The sequence below is a fragment of the Hyperoodon ampullatus genome (genome assembly GCF_949752795.1).
Source record: "Hyperoodon ampullatus genome assembly, chromosome: 10".
Taxonomy (NCBI): Eukaryota; Metazoa; Chordata; class Mammalia; order Artiodactyla; family Ziphiidae; genus Hyperoodon; species Hyperoodon ampullatus.
In genome coordinates this window covers 46557643-46569905 of record NC_136923.1, presented here as the reverse complement: position 1 = coordinate 46569905, position 12263 = coordinate 46557643, and the positions used below count along the sequence as shown (strand labels likewise).

The window sequence follows — 12263 nt, the reverse complement described above, 5'->3', positions numbered from 1 at the left end:
GGAAAACTAGCAAGAAAATTTTAGAAAAATCTTTACAGTAAAGCTCATTTCCTCCAAATTTCCAATTAACCTGCATAATGCACTATACATGGGAGTTTAATAATCCTCTTATGTGCTTTATTTCTATATGGTAAATTTATTACTCAATTCAATTGATGCTAGACTATGAAACGAAAAACCAAAATATTACAGTAAGTTAAGTTGTAGGGACATGCCTAAATTAAGTTATGTAGATTCTTTCTAATCAATACGATCAAAAATTATCTAAGGAAGCAAGTCCTGTAAGTACAAAAATTTAAATGGCAAAATACAATTTTTAGATATACAAATATCTGCCACAGGGAACAACCACATTACAGTGGCCTACAGCATTAGTTTCAAATTGTTACATGCTAATAGAACCAGCTGAAGAGCTGTTTCCTACTAGCTCAAGGGAAAAACTCTGTCATAAAGATCACTTAGAGATGGGTTTAATTCCAGCAGAAATATCCTGAAAACTAATTTCAATTTCCTTTTAACACTCATACAAACAAATTTTTCTTTAAAACAAACAGAAACATAGAAAACTTTAAAAAAAAAGATTACCTTGGGAACAGGCTTCTGAAAAAGTAGTAATCCATTTTTCCCCAAAAGAAATATAAAAGACTATTATAACACTGAAGCTATCATGGCATTAAAACCTGGTACTATTGGATCCCATTATAAATTTCCGCAACTGACTTTTCTAAGGCTTTTTGGGGCAAGTGCAATAGTTAGATTTATGCAAATACTACTGTAGGAAAAAAACACAATCATATAGCTCTAGTATACAAAAGAAAACATACAAACCTTTGAGAAAGGAAGAAATACCAAATTTTATTCAAAGAAATTGCTTGGTTTAGAGAAAATAAACATTAACTAGATTCTTTTCCCTGACGTGGAAATAATAACCCATTGGGAATAGAAAAGAAGATACAGATGCATGTATGAAACAGTATACAGAATTTTCCAAGTCTTCAAGCAATATAAGAAATCCAGCCACAACCTGACCCAGACTGTCCATAAATTTATTAGGAAGGGTGCAAGGGAACAGAGTTGGAGTTTGTGTTACTGAGCTTCGTTCTCTTACCTTTTCATTTTGCAAAAGACCACATTCTCTATAAACAAAAGAATATGTTGACAGTTTTAGGCAGGAAGATAGGAGTTTTCATGTATATAGTTGCCTAACCTCCATGCTGAAAGTCATGTTTAACCATAAAGTTAGCCTTAATTAATCTTGTCAATTAAGTTATATATTACAATGTAATTTATCCCCAAGTTCATGCAAATAAAGTATTTTCATGCAGCATTAGTTTCATGCAAAAAGTGAACTATAAGTAAACCTCTTCTCATTAAAAGTACATGATCAAACTTGCTTTAATATCAGAACTGAAACAAAAGACCATAAAATATTAAGCCTTACCTTTAAAATATCCACCATAAATTGATTCTCCACCTTTTCCATTACCTGAAAATAATGAGCTACATTAAACAATAATGAAAACTAAAAATATACTAATACACATAAATTACTTTTTATGGTTTCAATTTGCTGAAGGAGTAATTACTGCAGATGATAAAAATTCTAAGACTCCTCAGTTAACCTCAGTTTTAAACTATAAATCCAATCCCATTATAATAAAAACTATTTAAAAAATTCTCTCCATAACCCACTTATTTCAAACAGCAATCACACCAACAAAATTCTAAAAGAATAAAAACAATTGAACAGTACTTTGGCATTCACTGTAGGGTATTCACCAAGTAAATGTATTAAAACTGCATAAAAACAAACAAAAAGAAGTCTTAGTATTTTGCTTTTTATACATTCTTGGCCTACAACATTCGTTCATCCAACAACTATTCACTGACCACCTGATATTTACATCATACTGTGGCACTATATTTACAATTAAAAGTAATAATGAGATGCTTTAGAAACTGATAGTTATTAAGAGCATAACTTTTAGCTCTACCTTCACTGAAGTCCCCACCCTGAATCATAAAGTTTTTAACCACACGATGGAATGTAGAACCTTTATAACATAACTTCTTCCCAGTTGTTTTCCCAAGGCCTTTCTCCCCTGGAAAAAAAAAAGAAATGAAGTTTAGCTACAAACATATCCTTCCATGGAAAGCACCATCCAATTAATCCTTTGTCAAATCCCTCCCTTGTGTTGGGCACTGTAAGAGATAAGTAACATCATAAATGTTTTTCCTCCCTATTTTTTCTACTTTTTAAAAAAATAAATCCAATTACATGTAACAAAGAACAATCTCATTATGTTCTGCTTCTCTATCTTTTAATCCTAAATTTCTTGTGAAATCTGGAATGCTAAATTTGTTCAAAGTACTAAAATCTGTAAAATTCTACCAAAATAAGTCAGTTTTGAATATACTATTATTTTATAAACTATAATGGATAAAGATTTCATTACATATGGTGGTACTTCCTTTTTCATTTCTGAGACTATTTCTTTCTCCTCTCTTCCCTTTAAGAAATGCTTCCCTAACATCATATCAGTGAAAATAATATTTTTTCTTTGCTAAACCCATTTCACAGATCATTACTTTTTAAGGAAAATATCTACTCTGTTAAGGAAGAAACTGTAAGCCAGGACTTCTCATTGGAAATAAGTTAATAATTCATTTACCTGAGCATAGGCAAAGGAAGTTTTTGCAAGTTTTTGGACATATATCTGAAAAGAGCTGAAACATAATGCGACCAACTGAAATAAAACACATGAAAAAAAGGTAAGCAAGTTGATTAAATATATCATACTTTATATGGGAGAAATAAATAGAATTAACAAATCAAAGTGTCCATTTTTGTAATTCATTTTACTTTTTTAAGAGATTCAACAGGAAAGAATTTAACTAGGCAATACCAACTAACAAGAACCCCACTCTATTAGCATTAGGATTCACATGCAACCAAACTGATTTCAGCCCTAAAACTGTAGGGTTTTAAGTGTCTTTTAAAGGGACCTTATATTATTAGATTCCTTATAGTACATCTCCTACCTGAACTATTAATCTTCTTTAAAAATACTCTCGAAGGACTTCCTGGTGGTCCAGCGGTAAAGAATCTGCCTTCCAATGCAGGGGACGTGGGTTCAATCCCTGGGAACTAAGATCCCACATGCCGTGGGGCAACTAAGCCCGCGTGCTGTAACTACTGAGCTCGCGCGCCTCAACCAGAGAGCCCGCGTGCCGCAAACTACAGAGCCCATGAACTCTGGAGCCCGCAAGCCACAACCAGAGAGAAAAAACCCGCACACCATAACTAGAGAGAAGCCCGAGAGCTGCAATGAAGACACTGTGCGCCGCAACGAAAGATCCCACGTGCCTCAACGAAGATCCCGAGTGCCACAACTAAGACCCGACGCAGCCAAGGAAAAAAAAAAACTCTTGATAATAGTTGTCTGATTTATGCTTGAACCCCTCCAGTGATGAGAACATCATATCATAAGATAGTCATTCCAGGCAGTACTGTTAGAACAAGTTCTGTGCTCTACATCAGCTTTTTACCTTTATGAAAAAACTGTTTACAGACAACTTCCTGAACTGCCACTCACAACTAAAACTCACATTCTAGTCCTGAGAGAGTATAAAGAGAATAGGTATGGTTCCTAAAAACTAACCAACAAACAAACAACCCTACAATAAACAGGAAATGAGAAGGAGCAAGTCTGAAAATTCGATTTAACTATGCCAATAGAGAAGTGTTTCACAAACCTTTTGGTCTCAATACTCCTTTATACTATTTTTTCTTTCTTTCTTTCTTTTTTAATACTTTTAATTTTTTTAGTTTATTTAATTTTATTTTTCTTATTTTTATTTTTTTGGCTTCACTGGGTCTTCGTTTCTGCGCGTGGGCTTTCTCTAGCTGCGGAGAGCGGGGGCTATGCTTTGTTGTGGCACACAGGCTTCTCACTGTAGTGGCTTCGCTTGTTGTGGAGCACAGGCTTTAGGCACGTGGGTTTCAGTAGTTGTAGCACGCGGGCTCAGTAGTTGTGGCACATGGGCTTAGTTGCTCCACGGCATGTGGGAATTTCCTGGACCAGGGATCGAACCTGTGTTCCCTGCATTGGCAGGAGGATTCTTAACCACTGCACCACCAGGGAAGTCCCTCCTTTAAACTCTTAAAAATGATTAAGCTTTTAAAATGTGGTTATATTTATTGCTATTTACTGTATTATAAATTAAAACTCAGAAACTTTCAAAAAACAAAAATACACAAGCACACATTCCATCAGCTGTCAGAGTGGTGACATCATCACATATTGTGTAATCTCTGGAAAACTCGACTTGTGAATGAGAGTGCAAGAGGCAAATTACATTATTCTAAAAATGGTTTTGACTTTGCATACCTCCTGAAAGTGTCTCAATAAAATAAGAAATGGAATTTTGATTTATAGTCACTTTCTTGAGTTCCCTTTCCCTTTATTCTATAAAATCTAAAAATTATGAACATCTGTATACACTCAAGGAGACTTGTGGAATAAATCAAAATTAACTGTGGACCAAGCATAAGTCATTTTCAGTACAGACACAGTATGATTTACTGTGTATCACTATGATTTTAATTTATTCCTGGCCATGTCAGTCAGTTCCTCTGAGGACAAAACAAAGCTACTGCATAAGAGACAACCTTAAAGGATAAAAAGTGGGTGATGGAATCATATACGGAGACTTTCCCAAGTCAACAGTGCCAAATGGAGTGCTGGAACCAAATTTTAAAGCAATTTCAAAACCTTCTAGCTGATCTTGATATCTAAAGGGATGAAGAAAAAGGTAAGAAAAGAAAGCAAAAAGGAGGACAGCAATGTATCTAAAATCATTTCAGAATTTTAAAAACTACATGTAATATCAGTAATATTAAATACTACTCTTTGTATTTACATGGAAATATTTTACCAGTGTGATAAAAGTATTTCCATCACTCTTCATAAATCCCTAAGAAATGGCTGGATAGGTGGGTGTCAAGTTCAAAATCATCTAGCTTTGCAAACTAGAACATACTTAGATCTTTGGAATCCCTTTAAGATAGTTAATTTTCAGAATAAAAGATATAATCAAAACAACTGAAACTTCGCCTTTTCTTTTAGGACTGTAGTAATAGTAACTTCAATATCAAGGGTTTTTGAAAAAAAATTAATTAATTTATTATTTGGTTGCACCGGGTCTTAGTTGCAGCAGGCGGGCTCCTTAGTTGCAGCATGTGGGCTGCTTAGTTGTGGCATGTGAACTCTTAGTTGCATGTGGGATCTAGTTCCCTGACCAGGGATTGATCCCGGGCCCCCCGCATTGGGAGCACAGAGTCTTATCCACTGTGCCACCAGGGAAGTCCCTCAAGGGTTTTTAAAAAAAATCTTTAATGCCTCCAAGTGAAAACTGATGAAAGTTTCAAGTTCATTTTTAGTTTCTCCTTTACAGATGATTAGTAGTTATGAACACTCTAGTGGTACAGTACATATGAAAACAGTTAAATGTGATTATATTTCCAGGTCTAATATTCAGAGAGGGATATCTAACTACAATGATTTTTAAGAAAATGCTCACCTCTAATATCTTACCCTCTAACCTGATGAAGAAAAGAAATTTCTATTGACCTCTCATTCTCATGGGGCAGGGGTTAGAGCAGAGGTTTTGTCTTTTCCATGGCATTGTGTTTTTAAGAGCAAAAGAAAAACACTGAACAAAACCAAATTGTTTTGGGCTCAATACCATGGTGCAAGGTTAAAAACACTGTTAAAGGCTCTAAAGTAAATGATGTACATATCAGAACTGTAAAATATCATACTGGACAGCTAGTTCATCCACCAACGTCAGAATTTCCTTTGCAACAACACTGACAGATGAATACCAGCAAAGGTAGAAAAATAACAGAAAAGCACAGGGACTCAAACAGGGGTAGGAGGTGAGAATTAGAAAAGGAACAGCCATCTTATGTTAAAGGTAGAAAAGGAAAAAATCTTTGTATATTTCACTTGGCGTTTTGAGGCAAAGAAAGAAAAGGAAAAAGACGGCGCTAAGAAGTGAACTTTCTTCTCTCAAAGTCCCCATAAAAATCCATATGAATTTTCCTTCATGACCTTTCAAGCAGGCCTGGTGTTATTACTGGGATTCTCTGGGCCCTACTTCTAAAAAAATAAGGAGAAAAAGGGGTGGGGGAGAACACTCTTGCTTACAAAAATGGAAACAAGCCTTTTCCCTAAAATTGAACATGAGCTCAGTGCTCGAGCTCATGCTCATGCATGTGCACTAATTAAAGCAACTTAAAAAAAAGTGTGTCAGATACTGTGCTAGGTTCTTTACAAATACAGGCAGCTCTGCAATAACGACAGAACTGAAAGAAACATTGCATTATCCAAAAAATCACATATAAAGACAACTGTTTCCATGGGACAATAGGGGTTGGGGACAAGGGAATTTCAGGTCATAGTAAAAATGATTTTTTTCCTTAAGAGTATCAATAATAAAGGTATGTTTTTAGTTATAAGAATATGTTATAAAACTTAAACATCATTGAGGAAATCCTACAATTGATCACACCTCACTCTGGCCTTTCTCAGCACTGTCATTAGCATAATCCTTCTTGTGGTCTTTCAAATTACTATTAGGACAACAAGAATAACTCAGAATAGCAGTGCTGTTCACAGTTCTTCTCTTCCATGTCACTAGTTCCCCACCTTGTTATCTAATTGTGTCACAACACAAACGGTATTGCTCCTTAATTAATCTATCCATTAGAATAAATTCATTTTACAAAAACACGACCTGTAAGACAGGTGGTTGTATTATTTAATTACTTTCCAAGAACCTTATTATGCAGGCACTACTGCACTGAAGTCCTATTAATTTATGAGTGTATAAAAAGGGGAGAAATCATTTAAATAGTGCAGACCACTGCATCCAGTCACTGTATTCATGAGCTTATGACCCAGGGTGTGCTTGAGATGGGAGATTCATTTCTCCTGTTCCCTCAGTACAAATCAGATCTCATATGCTCGTTCTATCTCAAAGTATAAGCTATCTTGAGTGTGAGTCTAAAGTTTAAAGGGTAATTTTGAATACAAGCAAATTTCACTGTACTGCTATCTTTAGAACCACAATAACAAAACTCTATAGTATTTCCATTTACAAAGAGGTTAAGTGGCTTGCCCAAGGTCATAAGCAGTACTCAAACATTTGTCTTCCTCTTTACTTAAAACTTATTTCTCGGTTTCAGTTCCAAGTACTTTACAATGTTTACTAAGAATACATTTTTTTTTTTTTTTTTGCGGTACGTGGGCCTCTCACTGTTGTGGCCTCTCCCATTGCGGAGCACAGGCTCCGGACGCGCAGGCTCAGCGGGACCAGCCGCTCTGCGGCATGTGGAATCTTCCCGGACCGGGACACGAAACCGTGTCCCCTGCATCGGCAGGCAGACTCTCAACCACTGTGCCACCACGGAAGCCCAAGAATACATTTTTAAAAAAAATTTACTTATTTATTTATTTTTGGCTGCACTGGGTTTTTGTTGCTGCGTGCGGGCTTTCTCTAGTTGCAGCGAGCAGGGATTACTCTTTGTTGCGGTGTGCGGGCTTCGCATTGCGGTGGCTTCTCTTGTTGCAGAGCACGAGAGCACGGGCTCTAGGTGCGTGGGCTTCAGTAGTTGTGGCACACGGGCTTAGTTGCTCTGCGGTATGTGGGATCTTCCCGGACCAGGGCTTGAATCCATGTTCCCTGCATTGGCAGGTGGATTCTTAACCACTGCGCCACCAGGGAAGCCCTACTAAGGATACATTTTTTATTCAGTTTCTTCAATTCACATGAACCTTGAGCAGTAAAGTTAAAACACCCATTTCAATGATATCCCCATTTTATCTATTTTGATAACTTGCCAGGGTTTTATAATATTGCTCTGAGGCCCACATAAAGCAACATTCTAAAGTCAAGCATTCCTTTAAAGAAACACTTTGGTTATCACTTTGTAAAACCAACTTTAAGCCTCTGACAAATACGAAACAAGTAATGTTCTATTTAAAAAGGGAAGGCGGTGGGGGGGGGGGGGCTTCCCTGGTGGCGCAGTGGTTGAGAGTCCGCCTGCCGATGCAGGGGACACAGGTTCGTGCCCCGGTCCGGGAGGATCCCACATGCCGCGGAGCGGCTGGGCCCGTGAGCCATGGCCACTGAGCCTGCGCGTCCGGAGCCGGAGCCTGCGCGTCCGGAGCCTGTGCTCCACAACGGGAGAGCGGGAGAGGCCACAACAGTGAGAGGCCGGCGTACCGCAAAAAAAAAAAAAAGGAAGGCAGGGGACTTCCCTGGTGGCACAGTGGTTAAGAATCCGCCTGCCAGTGCAGGGAACACGGGTTCAATCCCTGGTCCGGGAAGATCCCACATGCCGCGGAGCAACTAAGCCCGTGCGCCACAACTACTGAGCCTGCGCTCTAGAGCCCGTGAGCCACAACTACTGAAGCCCGTGCGCCTCAAGCAGGTGCTCCGCAACAAAAGAAGCCACCACAATGAGAAGCCCGCACACTGCAACGAAGAGTAGCCCCCGTTCGATGCGACTAGAGAAAGCCCGCCTGCAGCAACAAAGACCCAATGCAGCCAAAAGTAAATAAATAAATAAATTTTAAAAAAATAAAAAGGGAAGGGGCTGTATTCCTCTAAAATGTCAATGTCATAGAGACCAAAAAACAAACAAAAAAAAGGCTATGAAAAAGAAGGATAAAGAGACATGACAGCTGAATGTAATATCTGATGCCAGACTGGATTTTGTATTGGAGGGGAAAAATGTTATAATTAACTTTTTAGGCTAACTGACAAAAATGGAATACAGAGACAGTAGATTAAAGTATTGTATCAATGTAAATTTATGAAGTTGGTAACTGCATTGTAGTTATGTAGGAGAATATCCCTATTCTTTTCTTTCTCAAAAAAATTTTTAATGCTTCTTAAGACTCTTTTAATGAATATCCCTATTCTTAACAAATATACACAAGTATTTAGGAGTAAAGAGCCATGATGTGGGTGAACTGCAAATGGTTCAGAAAAAAATGTGTGTGTAGAGAGAGAAAAAGAGAGAGATTAATAAAGCAAATGGTATAAAATGTAAATAGGTGAATCTGGGTAAAGAATAGATGGGCATTCTTTTTCCTATTTTTATTTTTCAACTTCTTATAAATGTGAAATTATATCCAAACAAAAAGTTTAAAACATCTGCAGATAAAGCCCAATGCTTGAGTTCTATGAAAGCATGTGTCTATAAGAGCAGTTCTCTAACTTTTTGGTCTCAGAATCTGTCTATACTCTAAACAATCCCTGAGAACCTTAAAGACTTTTTAATATGGGTTATTTTAAATAATTTACATTTTCAAATATGAACAAAAAATTTAATGAGTGTCATTGTTTTACATTTTTGCAAATCTCATTAATGTCTAGCGTAATAGAAGATAGTTAGATTTTCCTATCTGCTTCTGCATTCAGTCTGTTGTGTCATTATATGCCATGCAGCCTTTGGAAAACCCTACTGGATACAAACGGAATGGGAGTGAAAAAAATGGGGGTTTGACTCCTCCTGGCCTCATGACACCATCTCACGGTTTGAAAACAAAAGGTCTACACCATTATACTACTATAATGTAGTATATTACAGCTATAATTTATTTTAAAATACCTTACATAGACATTCTCATGTAAAGTAATCAGATGAGTTTTAAAACTATACCTTAGGCCTCTAAGAAAGAAACACCCTTCAGGGGTGATAAATCAAAGGCCGTACTCCAGAGGTAGCTTCTAATACTGCTTCTGCTATCTTTATGTCTAACCAGAGGCCTTGTAATTAGCAAGATGAATGTTAGAAATGGGTTCTTATTGGTAAATTAGTGATGTTTGGAACATACAGACTGAATAAAAACATCTGGAGATAATCCATACCCTTCCACTAACAGGACATATAAATCTGGAGTCACCCTTTGGAGTGGAACCTAAGGCTGGGTCCACCAAAAAGGTCCTGGGTCTAGTCAAGATTTTGGAGGATTCTGGTGCAGAACACTAAAAGATTCGCATGACAATTTTCAAGACCAGAAATCTTTCACATAAAGAGTGCTTGGAGCACTGGAAAGGACAGAACTGGGACTTCATCAAACTTACAGAACTGGTTATATGACTTACTTGTGTGCATACTTGCTTGCCAACGTCTACATGTGGCAAATGAGACTTGCTTTCACTGTGCCCTGGTAGCAAGGTTGTGACAAAGGCTATCTATAGCCATCACCTAACTTATCGGTGACTCCCCGATATACTCTAAAAAGAACTTAATAGCCATTCTTAACTGAACTGGCTTAAATCAGTTTGCAATAGGTATCTAAAACCTGGTCCCCTGGGCTCCAGTACTCCATTTCTTGATATAAGATCTGAATAAGGCAAGTAAAAGGCAAGTTTCTGAGGCACCAAAGAAGGAAAAACAAGATTCCTATTTCATGTCTGCCCTGGAAGGTACTCAGTTTAACCAACCACTAACAACCATAGAGAGAAGTAACATTTAACCAAAGAAGGGTGGGCCTACCTGTCAGAAAAATAGTTGTCAGTGAAAATTTCATATCTATACTTCCAAACTGGGTATCATATTTCACACAAAAAGCTACTACTGGGGCCTCCCTGGTGGCGCAGTGGTTGAGAGTCCGCCTGCCAATGCAGGGGATACGGGTTCGTGCCCCGGTCCGGGAGGATCCCATATGCCGCGGAGCGGCTGGGCCCGTGAGCCATGGCCGCTGAGCCTGCGCATCCGGAGCCTGTGCTCCGCAACGGGAGAGGCCACAACAGTGAGAGGCCCGCGTACCGGAAAAAAAAAAAAAAAAAAAAAAAAAAAGCTACTACTTTCAGAAAACATGAATTTATTTGTAAAGACGATGAAAAAGGACTGGCTAATTTCTACCAGTTAGGACCTTTAAAAAATTTAGAAGGAAATCTAGGTTCAGTCAAGATGGAGCAAATGTACCCCGCCCTATCTTTCTTATTGAATGCACCTAAACAACCCTGGACAGAAAGCATGGAACAATTACCCAAGGACTGAAAAATAATGGTAGAAGGCATTGGGGAAGGACATCAGATCACAAAAGCCCACCAAACTGGCAATGAATTTTGTTTTTGTTTTTCCTCCCATATCTCTTGGCCTGGAATCAAAAGCAATCTGAAACCTGGAACTGCCCACTGGGTACAGAGAAAAAAAAGCTCTAAGAAAAGCCCTCTATTTCTAGAAAGGGGGCCCCAACAGATCAGAGTGAATAGGGGATATCTCATTTTTTGGTGTATTTTTTCCATACTCTCTTGTCCCAGCTCCTAAGGAATTCTGCAGTGGCAGCAGCAGTGAGAGCAAGCATATAAAACTCCAAGGGAGGGGAACCCTTCTCTCTGACTAGAGGAACTGTGGTCCCAAGAGCTTAGGAAGAATTCCTGTTGCATTTTACTCTCTATCCTGTTGCCACTTACCCTCAGAGACAGACACAGTCATGGGAAGCACATGGAAGAACAGGGAAACTAAAACCCTTGCTTTCTAGCCATATGAACAAAAAAGGGAGCCCCTAAGGGCCAGAATGTGTTGGGGAGATCTCAAAAAAGAGGGAGCTCAAAAAACAATCCCATTAAGTTGTACATGAATTCCTGAGCTTATCCATGAACTATGCATGGATCTGACACTGAACAGCAGAAGGTGGGTGGGAACTTGCAAGCTGAACCTAACTGGGTTGACTGTTTGCTATAACATCATCATCATCAACAACACAAGTCCATATTCTCCCCAGGATTTAAACTAGATCCAGGGTCATATAACATAACATACAAAACGTCCAGGATACAATCCAGCATTTATCGACATTTAAAGAACCAAGAAAATCTCATATCTCATAAAGGAAAAGAAGACAGTCAAAGACAGCCACTCCATGATGATACAGATGTTGACATTATTAGACAAAGACTTTAAAGCAGCCATTACAACCATACTCCACTAAGTAAGGACAAACACTCTTAAAATGACTGGAAAAATAGAAAGCTACAAGCAAAACCAAAAGGAAATTTTAAAATGAAAAAGTATAATAACCAAAAATAAAGATTCACTGGGTGGGCTCAACAGGAGGACAGAGATGACAGAGGATAAAGTGAACTCGGAGGAAAAAAAAAAAAGTGAACTCGAAGACCAGTTAATAGAAATTATCCAATCTGAAAAACAGAAAAAAGATGGAAAAATAAATAAACAG

At 38.0% G+C, this 12263-nt stretch overlaps 1 protein-coding gene across 2 annotated transcripts in view; it reads right to left on the bottom strand.

Moving 5' to 3' along the window:
* The window catches only part of NKTR (natural killer cell triggering receptor), a gene marked incomplete at its 5' end in the record, with an annotated part of 46766 nt that overhangs the window by 29408 nt on the left and 5095 nt on the right, over nucleotides 1-12263 (bottom strand). For both annotated transcript variants that reach the window (XM_079712923.1, XM_079712924.1), the window contains 3 exons: nucleotides 1442-1486; nucleotides 1995-2102; nucleotides 2673-2747. In XM_079712923.1, the coding sequence (XP_079569049.1) occupies nucleotides 1442-1486; nucleotides 1995-2102; nucleotides 2673-2747 (228 nt within the window). The remainder of the gene's footprint in view (nucleotides 1-1441; nucleotides 1487-1994; nucleotides 2103-2672; nucleotides 2748-12263) is intronic.